Genomic DNA, 19,750 nt, shown 5'->3' on the forward strand with positions numbered 1-19,750 from the left:
TTTTCAAAGGGAATTTCAACAATGGTTAGAAAAATCTTTAGTATATCATTACGATTCTGATCATTTTCCTCTACATTTATTTAATATACTAATTATTTAATACGCACTAAGATCTGTGTTACAAATATCTGATGGAATAAAGATCTTCATTTACGTTTTAATACGCTAAAAATTCAAATTAATTTTATATTTGATCTAGTTTCTTAGAAATCCTGCAGATGACATAGAAGGAAAACATTTCTTCGTATAATGCAATGCATGTCTTCAGTGACGAGAACTACTTCTGTAGACTTTCGCACACTTTTAATATGTCATTTTGTGAGGCACTATGACTCAGGATTATACAAAACTAAGAACATCTACATTACAATCCAACTATTCTTAGCTTCATTTTAAATGCCAATATGCTATTTTGTCTACTTATTGGGGCACTGTGTTTCTTTGAGTATAAATGCAAAGAATATAGAATAGTGATCAATACAGAGATATTTATTTATTTCAATTTTTATAAGTCTTTTCGATTCTGAATTGTTTGAAAATTTCTTGGCGTCATTGAGTTTCTGAGTGCAGTTCACAGACTTCATTATTTATTAATTTTTTATTTTTACATTTTAGCGGCTTCCAAATAGAGCACCACCTCCAGATACGCCTCGCAAAGGTTGGACGGTTCATATGGACGTTGGTCCTCTAGTAAGTAAATATTCTTTCTTTACGTTTCAAGAATTTAGGCGGAACTGAAGCTGTAGCTAATCCCACGATTAACGTCATTGGAGAAAGGCTTTTGTCAGTTCAGAGAACCTCTCGTCATTACAAACTGGTTATTTAAGGAAAAAGAACTAATTAAGGGTACCACACTATAATAGCTGAATATAGCAGGATATGATGTTTTACCATTGTGGTTTTATTTATTTATTTAAGGGAAGGATGATATACATTTCTCAGTGCTAAGAAGATTGCTTGGCACAAGTTGTTTAATTAATAAACTCGTTCTGTACCTCAGTGTAGAGGCTGAGAATTGACCAAGAATGATCGTTCTAGGTTCTGAGTTATTTCCAACAAATAACCTTCAGCGTTTGAATTGTTGAAGATCGATCTTTCTGAGGTGACCTTTTTATGTAAAATGGGGTTACTGTTAAAAGTTCTTCTTTGCATAACCTCAAATCTTTCTTACAAAGTAAGGATGAACAAGAAATGATGCCTTGCCTGGAAGGAGAGATTCCTCCCAATGACGAATGGTTGTATTGCATGAGTTGGATTGTTGTGTGATTTTGGTAGAAAAGGATTGACACCAGTGTCGTTTTATCGTTGTATAAAATATCAAATGTCAGTCATTAAGAATGCACTTGACAAGGCGAGAGTCAATATACTATCCAAGAACAAATAAAGATTCCAGCACATTTTCTGAAATATTGCGTAAGTTTTTTCTGTTTACTCATTAGTACATAGACATTCGAAATGTTCTTTTGTTAAAATTTGGAAGGAACTAAATTTAATTTCGCATTTCTTGACTAAAATTTAGTGATCCTATAACAAAGCCCGTATTCTAATTTTTGATTAGGCTCGAAAGTAATTGTCAAAATGAGAGGCAAGGTGTATAACCTATTATTATTGCTAACTACATAATTTTCCTTTCATGTCACTGTACCTGATCTCTGTAAAGTTTTCTTTATATTGGCTGCTGACAAGTCAAAAACTAGAGAAAAGTTATTAATATTTATTTTTATATTAAACGTGGATAGCCCAACTTTTCCGACTTCTATTAACCTTGTCAAATTGAGAAAAATCAAACTACAGAAGTATTCAACAGCAACATGTAATAGTTTTGCTTTTGTTTCAGACTGTGGTACCTTTTTTGTAGAAGAGAACCCTGAAGGTTTTTCCGAAATATCCATATTACATACTGATAAAATTATAGTATTACCTATCCCATTCCTTCTAAGCAATATGTTCTATATTGTAGGGCTTACTAGGACAAAGGAAACGACGAGAAATGAATGAATTTTGATGAATTTAGCTATGGATATCCTCCTTCTCCTAAAATAACCAAATATCTAATACTAATGCACAACGTGGAATATAAACTCACAATTAATATATATGCAAACATCAGATGTTATAGAAACTAACTATGCTAACTTTGCAACATTGAGGACAAAATAGAATAAGATTAATCTAAATATAACTACTTTCGGATTTTGCATAAGAAAATAGAACAACGTTAAGTCATAACAATGTAATTGAAACTACTGTAATGTTATTAGTTTAGCCTTAAAATTTCACAACACTACAGTACAATTTATACTCTTAGTAATATTATTATTATTAGCATTATCTTTATTTTCAAGCTAATAACTTAATGGTATTATTTATATGCGAAACGTTATTGAAACTATTTTTAGTCTAGTCTGGAACAATATACTGAACAATAAAGCTGTATAGAAGCGTACATGAATAGAATAAATTTAATTATTATATTGCTTGAAAAATCAGTAATGTTTTCTATGTCTTCTTCTTCTAAATATGTGTTTATTTATGGTTATAAGATGCTGTATTCACCTAAACTACAACGTCTATCAACTGCTACACGAAATCTATCAACTTTATTCACAAACTATACTACAACTAACTTATAATCAAACTACAAGTATTTGTTTCCAGATTAGATCGCAGCAACAAAATATTGACTAAACAAACATGGCAGTAAATATCTAACATAACAGATGGAGAAGAAGAGAAGAAATTTTCCGATATAAAAGCCTGTCTTCCTTACAGTCTTGTTATTACTTTCAATTCACAGAACTCTAAAGTACGACAGTTATAACTAGAGGGTGATCTTTGTAAAACTCACGGATTCCATTTGGTTCTAGAATTTCTAACAGAAGAACGATTTTCATGCGGTTTGTGGCAAATGGTCAAGAAAGGATGAGAAATTTATGGGAATATGTTTACTGGTTTAAATTCATTCGAGTTAACATCGGGCACGCCTCAAGAAAAACAGCAAATTTTCGCCAGTGTAGGTCACAATTAGAATCAAGGGGGTTGTGGTCTGAAGATTTGAGTTTCCTTCGTACAAGTAAAACTCATCATTTCAATAAGAATTAAAAAAAGGAAACTAGGTCGTTGCATTGGATATTACTCAGTACAATTCTATTCTACTGAGTGAGTATAATAAGGATACAGTAAGAATAGTGTACTGTTTGGAGCAACATGAGTCTATAATTAAAAGTTTTTAGTAACGGAACGTGTTCTCGCTTCGTGAAGGTGATAAAGAAACAAATTTGACTCACGTTCTGCCCCCCACATAGTAACATAATATACCTATGATAGCTAGTGAATAAATTGGATAAAGCAGGATCGCTTCTGAGTGAGACAGGTAAGCATCGGAATGTAGGCAGCACTTGGGGAAAATGTCATTTATCGACTCCTTAGGTCGCCGAAGAAATTTCTCCGTCGTTTGTTGTATGAAATCGGCTGTAGCTATTTAGCATGGATTTTTGGGTGTTACTGTTTACACTTAATTTGTATTCTCACTAACACTTAATTTGAATTCTGCAATTTCGCTCCAAACATCCGAAATCTCATTCCAATTGCAAGGTACACTGGCGAATATTTGCTGTTATTCTTGCGTCGTGGCCGATATTACCCCGGACGAATTTAAACCAGTAAACATAGTCCCATAAATTTGCCATCCATACTTGATCATTTGCCACAAACCTATGAAAATCGGACCTACGTTAGAAATTCTAAATCTAAATGAAATAAGTGAGTTTTAAAAGAACCACCCTGTATAAATGGACTACACATAGGCAGACCTACGTGTAAGATCTTCACTGTAAATTCAATAATGGTTTAAATTCTGACAAAGTGAGAATTCAATACTCACAACGTAGCTTCTCCAAACTATATTCCCTCCTTCACAAAGCAAAATTGCGAAATGTTCTAATAGAAAAAAAATAAGTATTTAGAGAAGTTTGCACAGTTTGTTTCCGTAACCAAAAATTCTAATATCAGTCTCTGTTATGTTAGACAATGTTGCTTGCGAAATACCTCTTATCAACAAAAGTCCCTGCATGCTTTTCACAGGGAATTTCAACAATGGTTATAGAAATCTTGAATACACTACTACAATTCTCATCATTTTTCCTATACATTTATTTAATATACTAATTATTTAAATCTTTGTTATATATACCCGGTGGAATAAAAATCCTCATTTATGTTTTCATCATCTAAAAAATCAAACTAAATTTATGGGAAACATTTCTTCATATAATGCAATACATGTCTTCAGTGATCAGAAATGCTTCCGTAGACTTTTACTAGTTTCTATTGAGTCATAATATGAGGCACTACGACATTCGGTATTGTGCAAAACTAAGAACATCTACCCTACAATCCAATTATCCTTAGCTTCATTTTAAATATCATTATGCCACTCTGTCTACTTATTAGAGTCATTTTGTTTCTTTGAGCATAAATTCAAAGAATTTATTATACTGACCAATACAGAGCTATTGATTTATTTCAATTTAATAAGTCATTTCTATTGAGAATAGTTTGAAATTTTCTTTGCATGAATGACTTAGTGAATGCAGTTTACAGACTTCTTTATTTGCTTTTTTTTAAATTTTTTATTTTAGCTGATTGGAACTATAGCACAACATCCAGATACGCCTGATAAAGGTGTGACACTTCCTTTCACCTTTGATCCTCCAGTAAGTAAATATTCTTTCTTTAATTTAGGTGGAACTAAAGCTGTAGCTAATCCCACGATTAATGTCATTGGAGAAAGGCTTATGTCAGTTCAGAGAACCTCTCGTCATTACAAATTGGTTATTTAAAGAAAAAGAACTAATTAAGTGGTACGATACTTACAGAGCTGAATATTGCAGGATATCATGTTTTACCATTGTGGTTTTATTTATTTATTTAAGGGAAGGGTGATAGAGATTTCTCGCTGCTTTGAAGATAGCTTGACGCAAGTTGCTTACTTAATAAGCTCGTTCTGTGTCTCAGTGTAGAGGCTCAGAATTGACCAAAAATGATCGTTCTAGGTTTAGAGTTAATTCCCGAAAACAACCTTCAGCGTTTGAATTGTTGAAGATCGGTCTTTCTGAGATAACCTTTTTATGTAAAATGGGGTTGTTGCTAAAACATCTTCTTTGCATAACCTCAAATCTTCCTTGCAAAGTAAGGATGAACAAGAAATGATTTCTTGACTGGAAGGAGAGATTCCTCCCATTGACGAATGGTTGGATTGCATGAGTTGGATTGTTGTGTGGCTTTGGTAGAAAAGGATTGACACCAGTGTCGTTGTATCATTGTATAAAGTATCAAATGTAAGTCGTTTAGAATGCACTTGACAAGGCGATAGTCAATATACTATCCAAGAACAAATGAAGATTCTAGCACATTTTCTGAAATATTGCGTAAGTTTTTTCTGTTTACTTATTAGCACATAGACATTCGAAATGTTCTTTTGTTAAAATTGGGAGGGAAATAAATTTAATTTCGCATTTCTTGACTAAAATTTAGTGATGCTATAAGAAAGCCCGTATTCTAATTTTTGAATTGGCTCGAAAGTAATTGTCAAAATGAGAGGCAAGGTGTATAACTTATTATTATTGCTAACAACATAATTTTCCTTTCATGTCACTGTATCTGATCTTTGTAAAGTTTTCTTTATATTGGCTGCTGACAATTCAAAAACTAGAGAAAAGATATTAATTTGTATTTTTACATTAAACGTGGATAGCCAAACTTTTCCGAGTTCTATTAACCTTGTCAAATTGAGAAAGACCAAATTACAGTAGTATCCAACATCACATGTAATAGTTTTGCTTTTGTTTCAGACTGTGGTACCTTTTCTGTAGAAGAGAACCCTGAAGGTTTTTCCGAAATATCCATATTACATACTGATAAAATTATAGTATTACCTGCCCCGTTACTTCTGAGTAATATGTTCTATATTGTAGGGCTTACTAGGACAAAGGAAACTACGAGAAATGAATGAATTTTGATGAATTTAGATATGGATATCCTTCTTCTCCTAACATAACCAAATGATATCTAATACTAATGCACAATTGTGAAATATAAACTCACAATTAATATATAAGCGAACATCAGATGTTATAAAATCTAACTATGGTAATTTTGCATCATTGAGGACAAAATAGAATAGGATTAATATAAATGTAATTAGTTTGGGATTTTGCATAAGAAAATAGAACAACGTTAAGTCCTAACAATGTAATTGAAGCTACTATAATGTTATGAGTTTAGAGTTAATTTTGTAACACTACATTACAATCTATACTCTTAGTAATATCATTATTATTAGTATTATTTTAATTTTCAAGCTAATAACTTAATAGTATTATTTATATGCGAAACGTTATTGAAACTATTTTTAGTCTAATCTGGAACAATATACTGAACATTAAAACTTTATAGAAGCGTACGTGAATAGAATAAATTTAATTATTATAATCCTTGAAAAATCAGTAATGTTTACTATGTCTTCTTCTTCTTCTAAATATTTGTTTATTTATTTTTATAAGATGCTGCATTCTCCTAAACTATAATGTCTATCAACTGCTACGCGAAATCTATCAACTTTATTCACAAAGTATACTACAACTAACTTATATCAAACTACAAGTATTTATCTCCAGATTAGATCGCAACAACAAAATATTGACTAAACAAACATGGCAGTGAATATCTAACATGATAGATGAAGGAAGAAGAGAATAAATTTTCCGATATAAAAGACTGTCTTCCTTACAGTCTTCTTATTACCTTCAGTTCACAGAATTCTAAAGTATGACAGTTATAACTAGAGGGTGATTTTTCTAAAATTCACGGATTTGATTTGGGTCTAGAATTTCTAACGGAAGTCAGATTTCCATGCGGTTTGTGGCAAATGATCAAGGAAGGATCGGAAATATATGGGACTATGTTTACTGGTTTAAGTTCGTCCGAGGTAATATCGGCCACGCCTCAAGAAAAACAGCAAATATTTGCCAGTGTAGCTTACAATTGGAATCAAGTGCGGTGCGGTGTGAAGATGTGAGTTTTCTTCGTACATTGAAACCTCACCATTTCAATAAGAGTAAGGAACAGGAAACTGTGCCGTTATATTGAGAATTGCGCTGTACAATTATGTGCTACTGTGTGAGTATAATCAGAACATAGTAAGAATATTGTCCCCTTTGGAGCAATATGAGTTTATAATTAAAAGTTTTTGGTAACGGAGTCTGTTGTTGCTTCGCGAAGGTAATTTAGAAACAAATTTGCCTCACATTCTGTCCCAGATAGCAACATAATATATCTATGGTCGCTATTGAATAAATTGGAAGAAACAGGATCGCTTCTGAGTGAGACAGGTAAGCATCCGACCCTGTAGGCTGCTCTCGTGGAAAATGTCATTTATCGAAAACTTAGGTCGCCGAAGAAGTCTCTCCCTTATTTGTTGCATGAAATGGGCTGTAGCTATTCAGCATGGAATTTTTGGTGCTTCCGCTGACACTTGATTAGTATTCTCACTAATACTTATTTTGAATTCTGCAATTTCGCTTCAAAAATCCAAACCCTCATTCCAATTGCAAGTTATACTGGCGAATATTTTCTGTTTTTTTTTTTGAGTCGTGTCGGATATTTGCCCGGATGAATTTAAATAAGTAAACATAGTCCCATAAATCTGCAATCTTTACTTGATCATTTGTCACAAACCTATGAAAATCGGACCTCAGTTAGAAATTCTAGACCCAAATGAAATCCATGAGTTTTTAAAGAACCACTCTGAATAAATGGAGTACACATAGGCAGAGCTACGTGTAAGATCTTCACTTAAATTCAATAATTGTTTGAATTCTGGCAAAGTGAGAATTCAATGCTCATAACGTAGCTTCTTCGGACTATATTCTCTCCTTCACAAAGCAAAATTGCAAAATGTCCTAATAAAAATAATTTTAATTGTTTATAATAGTTTACACAGTTTGTTTTCGTAACCAAAAGTTCTAACAACAGTTTCTGTTGTGTTAGACAATGTTATTTGCGAAATAACTCTTATCAACAAAAAATTCCTGCCTGCTTTTCAAAGGGAATTTCAACAATGGTTATAGAAATCTTGAGTATACTATTACAATTCTCATCATTTTTCCTGTATAATTATTTAAATCTTTGTTACATATACCTGGTGGAATAAAGATCTTCATTTATATTTTAATACGCTAAAAAGTCAAACTAAATTTTATATTTATCTTCTTTCTTAGAAATCCTTCAGATGACATAGAAGGGAAACATTTCTTCATATAATGCAATACATGTCTTCAGTGATCAGAAATAATTCCGTAGATTTTACTAGTTCCTATTGTGTCATTTTATGAGGCACAACGACATTCAGGATTATGCAAAAATAAGAACATCTACCCTACAATCCAATTATTCTTAGCTTCATTTTAAATATCATTATGCTGCTATGTCTACTTATTAGAGTCATTGTGTTTCATTAAGCATAAATTCAAGAAATTGATTATACTGGCCAATACAGAGCTATTGATTTATTTCAATTTTAATAAGTCTTTTCGATTCAGAATAGTTGAAATTTTCTTTGCATTAATGACTTAGTGAATGAAGTTTGCAGACTTCTTTATTTGCTCTTTTTTTATTTTTATATTTTAGCGGCTTCGAACTAGAGCACAACCTCCAGATACGCCTGACAAAGGTGTGACGCTTCCTTTCACCTTTGATCCTCCAGTAAGTAAATATTCTTTCTTTACTTTTCAAGAATTTAGGTGGAACTGAAGGTGTAGCTAATCCCACGATTAAAGTTAGTGAAGAAAGGCTTATGTCAGTTCAGAGAACCTCTCGTCATTACAAATTGGTTATTTAGAGAAAAGAATTAATTAAGTGGTAAGATATGTAGAGAGCTGAATATAACAGGATATCATGTTTTACCGTTGTTGTTTTATTTATTTATTTTCGGGAAGGGTGATAGATTTCTCAGTGCTAAGAAGATAGCTTGGCACAAGTTGTTTAATTAATAAATTCGTTCTGTGCCTCAGTGTAGAGGCTCAGAATTGACCAAGAATGATCGTTCTAGGTTCTGAGTTATTTCCCGCAAATAACCTTCAGCGTTTGAATTGTTGAAGATCGGTCCTTCTGAGATAACCTTTTTATGTAAAATGGGGTTACTGCTAAAAGCTCTTCTTTGCATAACCTCAAATCTTCCTCACAAAGTAAGGATAAACAAGAAATTATATCTTGCCTGGAGGGAGATATTCGTCCCAATAACGTATGGTTGGATTGCATGAGTTGGATTGTTGTGTGACTTTGGTAGAAAAGGATTGACACCAGTGTCGTTGTATCATTGTATTAAATATCAAATGTCAGTCATTAAAAATGCTCTTGACAAGGCTAGAGTCAATATACTATCCAACAGCAAATGAAGATTCCAGCACATTTTCTGAAATATTGCGTAAGTTTTTTCTGTTTACTCATTAGTACATAGACATTCTAAATGTTCTTTTGTTAAAATTTGGAAGGATCTAAATTTAATTTCGCATTTCATGACTAAAATTTAGTGATGCTCTAAGAAAGCCCGTATTCTAATTTTTGATTATGCTCGAAAGTAATTGTCAAAATGAGAGGCAAGGTGTATAACCTATTATTATTGCTAACTATATAATTTTCCTTTCATGTCATTGTATCTGATTTTTGTAAAGTTTTCTTTATATTGGCTGCTGACAATTCTAAAACTAGAAAAAAGATATTAATTTGTATCTTTACATAAAACGTGCATAGCTAAACTTTTCCGGGTTCTATTAACCTTGTCAAATTGAGAAAAATCAAATTACAGAAGTATCCAACAGCAACATGTGATAGTTTTGCTTTTGTTTCAGACTCTGGTACCTTTTCTGTAGAAGAGAACCCTGAAGGTTTTTACGAAATATCCATATTACATACTGATAAAATTATAGTATTACCTACCCCATTACTTCTGAGTAATATGTTCTATATTGTAGGGCTTACTAGGACAAAGGAAACTACGAGAAATGAATGAATTTTGATGAATTTAGATATGGATATCCTTCTTCTCCTAACATAACCAAATGATATCTAATACTAATGCACAACGTGGAATATAAACTCACAATTAATATATAAGCGAACATCAGATGTCATAAAATCTAACTATGGTAATTTTGCATCATTGAGGACAAAATAGAATAGGATTAATATAAATATAATTAGCTTCGGATTTAGCAAAAGAAAATAGAACAACGTTAAGTCCTAACAATGTAATTGAAGCTACTATAATGTTATGAGTTTAGCCTTAAAATTTCGCAACACTACAATACAACTTATACTCTTAGTAATATCATTATTATTATTATTATCTTTATTTTCAAGGCAATAACTTAATAGTATTATTTATATGCGAAACGTTATTGAAACTATTTTTAGTCTAATTTGGAACAATATACTGAACATTAAAACTTTATAGAAGCGTACGTGAATAGAATAAATTTAATTTTTATATTCCTTGAAAAATCGGTAATGTTTACTATGTCTTCTTCTTCTTCTAAATATTTGTTTATTTATTTTTATAAGATGCTGCATTCTCCTAAACTATAATGTCTATCAACAGCTACGCGAAATCTATCAACTTTATTAACAAACTATACTACAACTAACTTATAATCAGAATACAAGTATTTGTTTCCAGATTAGATCGCAACAACAAAATATTGACTAAACAAACATGGCAGTGACTATCTTACATGACAGATGAAGGGAAAAGAGAAGACATTTCCTGATATAAAAGCCTGTCTTCCTTATAGTCTTCTTATTACCTTTAGTTCACAGAACTCTAAAGTATGACAGTTTATAACTAGAAGGTGATCTTTCTAAAACTCATTGATTCCATTTGGTTCTAGAATTTCTAACAGAAGTCCGATTTTCATGCGGTTTTTAGGCAAATCACCATGGAAGGATGGGAAATTTATGGGACTATGTTCACTAGTTTAAATTCATCCGAGGTAATATCGGCCACGCCTCAAGAAAAACCGCAAATATTAGCCAGTGTAGCTTATAATTGTAATCAAGTGGGGTGTGGTGTGAAGATTTGAGTTTTCTTCGTACAAGGGAACCTCACCATTTCAATAAGAATAAGAAAGAGGAAACCGGGTCTTTGCATTGGGAATTACGCAGTACAATGCTGTGCTACTGAGTGAGTATAATCAGGATACAGTGAGAATAGTGTACTCTTTGGAGCAACATGAGTCTATAATTAAAACTTTCTGGTAACGGAACCGGTTCTTGCTTTGTGAAGGTCATTTGGAAAGAAATTTGCCTCACGTTCTGCCCCAGATAGTAACATAATATACCTATGGTAGCTAGTGAATAAATTGGAAGAAACAGGATCGCTTCTGAGTGAGACAGGGAAGCATCGGAATTTAGGCAGCTATTGTGGAAAAATGTCATTTATCGACTCTTAGGTCGCCGAGGAAATCTCTCCGTTGTTTGTTTCGTGAAATCGGTTGTAGCTATTCAGCATGGATTTTTGGGTGTTACCGCTAGCACTTAATTAGTATTCTCACTAATACCTATTTTGAATTCTGCAATTTCGCTTCAAAAATCCAAACCCTCATTCCAATTGCAAGTTATACTGGCGAATATTTTATGTTTTTCTTGAGGCGTGGCCGATATTACCCCGGATGAATTTAAATCAGTAGACATAGTCCCATAAATCTCCCATCTTTACTTGATCATTTTCCACAAACCACATGAAAATCGGACCTCAGTTAGAAGTTCTAAACCCAAATGAAATCCATGAGTTTTAAACGAATCACTCTGTATAAATAGAGTACACATAAGCAGACCTACGTGTAAGATCTTCACAGTAAATTCAATAATCGTTTGAATTCTGACAAAGTGAGAATTTAGTGCTCACAACGTAGCTTCCTCAGACTATATTCCCTGCTTCAAAAAAGTAAAATTGCAAAATGTCCTAATAAAAATAATTGTAATTGTTTACAGGAGTTTGCACAGTTTGTTTTCGTAACCAAAAATTCTAACAACAGTTTCTGGTATGTTAGGCAATATTACTTGCGAAATAACTCTTATCAATAAAAGTCCGTGCCAGCTTTTCAGAGGGAATTTCAACAATGGTTACAAAAATCTTTAGTATACTATTACAATTCTCATCATTTTTCCTATACATTTATTTAAATCTTTGTTACTATACCTGGATCCTCATTTATATTTTAATAAGCTAAAAAATCAAACTAAATTTTATATTTCATCTTGTTTCTTAGAAATCCTCCAGATCACATAGAAGGAAAACATTTCTTCATATAATGCAATACATGTCTTCAGTCATCAGAAGTACTTCCATAGACTTTCACTAGTTTCTATTGTGTCATTTTATGAGGCACTACAACATTCGGGATTATGCAAAAATAAGAACATCTACCCTACAATCCAATTATTCTTAGCTTCATTTTAAATATCATTATGCTACTCTGCCTACTTATTAGAGTCATTGTGTTTCATTGAGCATAAATTCAAGAAATTGATTATACTGACCAATACAGAGCTATTGATTTATTTCAATTTTAATAAGTCTTTTCGATTCAGAATAGTTGAAATTTTCTTTGCATTAATGACTTAGTGAACGAAGTTTGCAGACTTCTTTATTTGCTCTTTTTTTATTTTTATATTTTAGCGGCTTCGAACTAGAGCACAACCTCCAGATACGCCTGACAAAGGTGTGACACTTCCTTTCACCTTTAGTCCTCCAGTAAGTAAATATTATTTCTTTACTTTTCTAGAATTTAGGCGGAACTGAAGGTGTAGCTAATCCCACGATTAACGTCATTGGAGAAAGGCTTATGTCAATTCAGATAGCCTCTCGTTATTTTATATTGGTTATTTAAAGGAAAAGAATTCATTAAGTGGTAAGATACATAGAGGGCTGAATATAACAGGATACCATGTTTTACCGTTGTGGTTTTATTTATTTATTTTCGGGAAGGGTGATAGAGATTTCTCACTGCTTTGAAGATAGCTTGGCACAAGTTGTTTACTTAATAAACTCGTTTTGTACCTCAGTGTAGAGGTTAAGAATTGACCAAGAATGATCATGCACGTGTCGGGGTTATTTCCTGCAAATATCCTCCAGCATTTGAATTGCTGAAGATCGGATCACTCTGAGCTGATCTAAATATGTAAAATTAACTTACTACTAAAATTTCCTCTGTGCATAAGCTTAAGTATTTCTTGCAAAGTAAGGATGAACAAGAAAGAACAGCCAAACAGGGATGGAAAAATTCACCCCAGTAACGAATGGTTGGATTGTACGAGTCTTTGCTCCTAGTACTACAACTGGTAATCGGACTAATCCCAAATCAACCGTAATTTTTGGTGGGCATGAATAATATCGTAATTCTTTCCTTGTTCCTAGGAAATTTCTAGATCATAGATTGAAATGTGGTGGCTTGTGATCATACCAGCGAATGCAGTACAATGCGGTGTTGAGAAGTGTCTTGGCGTCTATGGTGGGTAGTACATACCAGAAAATTCTCTGGCAGCAACATTGCTAATATCATAGACTCCCACTCGTCAAGGAAGTAAATTCTACAATTGGGTTTTACTCGGTGATTGACTTCGGTTCATTGCAGTAATGAACATATTCCATTAATGTTCTTAGCCGGTATTTTTTTGCCCAGTACTGGAATTTTAAACGCATGATATTCGGTTGCAGTTGGATAACAATGGAAGATTTTAATAGATAAATTGTCGGCCTATTTAAGTAGGGCGTTTGACCAATGTACCATCAGCAAAAATGCCTCCAACACTGTCGGTTTTGACTAAACATTGGTTAGGTGCTGAAGATATAACTTTAGCTAGAATATACTTATTTCTAAATTAGCTGTATAAAAATATATTTTTTGGGAATTTAGGCTTTTAAAATAAAAGTTGAATACCAGCCACTACTTACCTCTCTTAGCTGAGATGTAATATTTGATTCTTATTCATTGATACACTAATCATTAGATTTTATTTTTGTATAACATCTTATATTTAATTACAACATTGAATTCCAACTAGATGTTCTGTAAGGTTACAGTTCACATCTTCGGAACTCTCCAGTTTTCAGTAGACTGTACAGAGAGAGAGCAGGAATGGGGCTTAGTATTAAGAATGAACCTGGTATGAGTGAAGTATCTATATAATCATAGTAACATGATTGTAAAATTAGTGTGTAAACTTTTAAATTACTTCGCTAAATTCAATTATTTATTAAATTGCGGCTATCTTCTACAATATCATAAACTCTTTAAAATCTAATGGAAGAAAACTTTTATTAATGTTGTACATTACCAAACCGTTTAAATAATCATATGTTTGTTAATCCTCTCTTTTAAAATTGTTAATAAACACGACTAGTTTCCTTCTTGCCTTTCCACATACCTTACGCACAGCCTGATACTTCCCTATTTCATTGAACACCAGAGTCATCACATTACAGCCAGACAAAACCAAGGAGGACAAGAGGTATTCGACACACGGTTAGAATAGGTGCAGGATCGACAAAAGAAGCAAATCGTACCATCAAAAAACAACCAGCTCTATAACTCAAGAATAAAGGTTTATCACCGCAAATACATCGAGCTTAAGTTAAGACTGATGAAATGAAGGTGTAAAAAACATCATCATAAAAACGCATTATCAAAAACGAACTCGACGCCATTTGGAAATTAACAGGATAAAAATCCAGATGTTAACTAACTTCAGGTTATCCAAATTCCTAAAAAAAAAAAAAAAAAAAAAAAAAAGACATTTGTCGTTCCAAATGACCGAAACGACGCCAGCTTCGTTGAACCTATCAGGCTAGTGCCCATTCCTTTATCTTAGTTAAAACCTTTCTCTTTCCTTGTCTCTTTCCTTTCCCACAACTAATCATTTTCAAAATAAAAGCATTTAAATTTTATTTAAATTCAAACACATTTCACAGTTAAGTACCGTGTTGTGCATCAGTTTCATCCCCAATTTGTTGCTTCATTTAATAAATATTCTAAGCTACAACTGATGGCACAACAACGGCACATGATGGAGATGCTGTAAGGCTTACGGCGTTGTAACGATCCCAAGTTTCTAAATATTTTCGATAGATAACAGTTTTGATAGATAAGTCAGGTACATTAGAGATTTTTAAAAAGATAAATCCCATTGAGTTGAACATAATGACACCGGCACCGGCACACTGGCACTGAAAAAAGATCATTAATGAGAGATGAACATGATTATTGATAGGTCAGGGGAATACGAAAAAGATTTTTATAGAAGCATTCTAATCATGATGGGTAAGTTAGAAATGATTGTACGTTGCTTAAAAAAAATTATAAGATTTATTCGGACACATCTCAAATATACCGTATTTTAAACTTTTTTGTTTTGAAGATCTTTTAATAAAAGAAATATTGTTTCTTTTCCAGGGTGGTAGAGATTTAAAACCACCATCTCAAAGTAATTTAACTAAACCTTTTTATCCACCTGGTCTTGAGAGGAATCTCACGAAAGAAGATATTGATGAAATTGCGCAGGGAATCTCTAATTTAACAATAGTAAGTACCAGTAATAATATTAGATGTAGCGACTGCTTCAAAAATGTATACATACTTAACGATATGATTAGAAGAATTATAGTTCCAACTAAGGAAATTAAATACAGTAGAAAAGTAGTATGTTGTTTGCTCAACATAGGGCAGCAAATAACATGAAACTAATGCCACTAAGTGTCTATTAGCGAGTGATTCATATCAACGGAGTGGAAACACGCTTGAACTTAGAAGGACCTTAGGATTTGTTAAAGTGGTACTAGGAATTTGAGATGTGGTTGAGGTCCTCAGACAGTGGAGACATTTGTATGGCACTAATACCTGATAACGGCTCTCAATTGCTGTTATTTGTGACAAACTCCATGAAACAGCACTGTAGAACTCCATGAAACAGTATACTAAACCTCTATTACTGTCAAACATGTTCTGAAATCATTCACAAAACTTCATCCTACTATTTGGGTTGTCGTCGCTTATCTGTTGTAGGAACTTGGGAATGTACACTCTAAACTTATCATTATTCGAAATGTGTATGAAGGAGAATTCATGAGTCCTTGTATACATCACACACCGTTCCATGCAGTTCGACTTCGTCAGGTATATGAGTAATTGCCAGCCGTGAAGGTGGTATTAGTACTATACTCACGTCTCCATTGTCTCTGAACCTCAGTCACATTTTCAAATACTTACTACTAGCACTTGAAACAATTCTCAAGCTTTTCTGAATTTCCATACTTCTTCCATGTTCGTATGAAATACTCACTACTGGCCAAAGCGTTCTTTACGGAGAGAGCTTTCAGTTGAACAGTTTTTGCCACGACGTTAGGCGGATCCCCCACCTCCAAAAATATGTATAGCGTCCCCCAGTCCCTAAAACATTACAATGGTCAAAGATAGGCAAAGGGGATGGAGTGATGTCATGCCGCTACCTACCGTCCCCCTACCTTTCCAGATTCACCTTTACCCCTGGCAAACATATTACGTTAATTTTCTTCTCTTTGAAGAATCTTTCAAGAAAGATATTGCAGCAAACATAATTATATTTCAGACATAGTTTCACCATTTTAGTTTCTTATTCAATGCTAACAAAGGCTTGATACATATTTTTTGAGACAATAACATAGAAATTGCGAACTCGTTAGTATGAGAAGGTTGATAACAACAATTTGAATAGTAACTATTGTTGAAAATGAAATAAAATTTATTATTTTTCGTTCAACGATTATGGGAAGATGATTAGCATATTGCAAGTATTCATCATTATGAAAGCGTTTGCAAAATGATAATATAGAAGGAAACGGAAAAGCTTCACGGAAATCCACAGGCACGATGCTATTCAGAACAAAATTACATGGATTTTGATGAACTAGGGAGCCATAAAAAATGAAAGTATAACAACCAAATTGGTAACCATTTAATTTTGGATTTTTCAGTTTTATCGCATAATACTCAGCCTTGAGCAGGTGTTTTTAAACCTATGTAGAGACATCTTGGAGTAGTGGCTAACTCACTAGCCTTTGATGAATATGGTGCTAGTAGGGGGCCATGGACGTATTACAGTATTTTGCATTATACTTTTAACCTGTAGCTCATGTCTCATATAGATTCGTCTCTGAAAAGCGACGCTAAACTTTTACAAACAAACGAACAATCTGGACAAAATGTATGACACAAATAAAAATAGAACTTAGAAACACAAACTTTGTTTCGAGACTTACGAAAGTTCACATATTGCATGTATACTATAACCTTAACATGACAGGGTTATGATACATTTGAAATCTGAATTATTGAAACCAAGAAATCTGGATTTTATACTGACATGTGTAACATTCGCTAGGAAAAGATTGATACCAGTGTCATTGTATCATTTTATAAAATATCAAATGTCAATCAATAAGAATGTACCTGACAAAGCGAGAGTCAATATACTATCCAAGAACAAATAAATGGTGCAACACATTTCTGAAATGCGATATAATTTTCTTCTCCATAGGCATTAGTACATAAATACTCTAAATGTTGTATTATGAAAAATTTGGGAGGAACCAAATTTAATTTCGCATTTCTTTACTGAGAGTTACTGATGATATAGTACTGTAAAACCCGTATTCTAATCTTTGATTAGGATCGAAAGTAATTGTCAAAATTATAGGCAAGGTGTATATTCTATTTTTATTGTTGACTACGTAATTTTTCTTTCATATCACTGTATCTGTTCTTTGTAAACTTTCTTTTGTATTGGCTGTTGAAAATGTTAAAATTAAAATTAAATATTAAGTTATATTCTTACATGAAACATGCATAGCCAAACTCTTCCGGGTTCTATTAACCCAGTCAAATTGAAAAGAATCAAATTACGTAAGTGCCCAACAGCAACATAAATAATATATTTTCTTTTGTTTCAGGTTTGGGGGCCTTATATTCTACCTGTAAGTTTTTCTGAAATATCCATATTACATACTGATAAAATTACAGTATTACTTAACACATTACTTGTGAATAATATATTCTATAATGTAGTGCTTACTGGGATAAAGGAAGCGATGACAAAAAAATGAATTATGATGAATTTAGCTGTGGATATCCAAAAATTCCCTGCCTTCTTTTCAAAGGAAATTTCAACAGTGACTTGAGTATACCATTACAATCGCCTTTTTCCCTGTACAATTATTTAAACCTTTCTGATGTTTTGAAAATAAAGATTCTTTTTATTTCAATGGATTATATGTTTAAGTTTAAGGAAGTAAGAAAATCCATTTTTTCCATAAAATTATGTATTGCCAGGGCGCTATAACTAAAACGTATGCGACAACTTGGAATCATTCGGCACGACATATGCGCTATATAAGCCAAGGAAGCTTGTGATTCCAAATTGAATCACACGGTCAGAGAGGGTTAACATACAAATTATTTAATAAATTCTAAAATCTTTGTTACAAATACCTGGTAGAATAAAGACATTCATTTTTGGCTCTAATAGTCCATAAAAATAAAACTAAATTTTATATTTCATCTAGTTTCTTCAAAGACCTCCAGATAACAAAGAAAGGATTTTTTTTCATATAATGCAATACAGTTATCAGTGATAAGAAGAACTTCCACAAGCTTTTACATACTTTTAATTGTGTCATTTTATGAGGCACTGCGAAATTTAGGATTATGCAAAACTAAGGACACCTATCTTACACGCCGATTATTATTAGTTTCATTTTAAATAACATCATGCTACTCTGTCTACTTGTTAGAGTCACTGTGTTTCTTTGAGCATAAATTCAAAGAATACAGAATACTGACTAATACAATAATATTTTGTTATTTCGATTTTATTTTTTTCCGATACTAAATTGTTTCACATTTTCTTTTGCATGAATGACTAAGTGAATGCAGTTCACAGACTCCTCTATTTATTTATTTATTTATATTTGTATTTTTTAGAACAATTTTTCATCTCGAGGAGTGCAGCGCCCAGGTAGACGATCACCTCTAGATGCGCCTCACGGTATTATGACACTTCCTTTCACCTTTAAGCCTGTGACGCTTCCTGGAAAATGGCATGTAACGCCTCCTCATGTAAGTAAATTTACTTTATTTTTCAACAAGTTAAGTGAAACTGGGGCTGTAGTTACTCCCACGAGTAAAGTAATCGAAAACAAGCTTATATTACTTCAGAGATTTTCTCGTCATTTCAATTCAAGTATTTAAAGAAAAAGAAGTACTTAAGTTGTAAGGTACATAGAGTGCTGAATATAACAGGACATCATAATTCACAATTGATTTTTTTCTTTACTGGATAGACATTTGAGATTTCTTAGAAAATAGCTTGAAACCGGTTATTGACTCATTAAACTCTAGTAGCTCAGTGTAGAGATTAAGAATTGACCAAGAATGATCATTCCAGTGTCGGAGTAACTTTCCGCAAATAACCAATAGCATTTGAATTGCTTAAGGTCGTTCTTTGTGAGATGACCTTATGATGTAAAATTGGGTTGCTACTAAAACCTCCTCTTTGCATAACCTCAAATCTTCCTCGCAAAGTGATGATGAACAAGAAATGATATACTAGCGGATAAGAGAGATTCGTCCTAGTTAAGAGTGGTTTGATTGCATGAGTCCTT

General features: G+C 32.8%; 1 protein-coding gene across 8 annotated transcripts in view; it reads left to right on the forward strand.

The window, feature by feature from the left end:
• LOC145680331 (uncharacterized) overlaps nucleotides 1-19,750 on the forward strand; it is a 153,780-nt gene that overhangs the window by 56,449 nt on the left and 77,581 nt on the right. For 7 of the 8 annotated variants that reach the window (XM_081750711.1, XM_081750712.1, XM_081750713.1 and 4 more), the window contains exons 8-14: nucleotides 616-690; nucleotides 4,641-4,715; nucleotides 8,689-8,763; nucleotides 12,737-12,811; nucleotides 15,510-15,638; nucleotides 18,041-18,064; nucleotides 19,071-19,205. In XM_081750711.1, coding sequence (XP_081606837.1) covers nucleotides 616-690; nucleotides 4,641-4,715; nucleotides 8,689-8,763; nucleotides 12,737-12,811; nucleotides 15,510-15,638; nucleotides 18,041-18,064; nucleotides 19,071-19,205 — 588 coding nt within the window. The remainder of the gene's footprint in view (nucleotides 1-615; nucleotides 691-4,640; nucleotides 4,716-8,688; nucleotides 8,764-12,736; nucleotides 12,812-15,509; nucleotides 15,639-18,040; nucleotides 18,065-19,070; nucleotides 19,206-19,750) is intronic. The other variant, XM_081750708.1, reaches the window with a different exon arrangement.

This window comes from Thermobia domestica, chromosome 3 (assembly GCF_964235325.1).
Source record: "Thermobia domestica chromosome 3, izTheDome1.hap1.1, whole genome shotgun sequence".
In the NCBI taxonomy this organism is placed as follows: Eukaryota; Metazoa; Arthropoda; class Insecta; order Zygentoma; family Lepismatidae; genus Thermobia; species Thermobia domestica.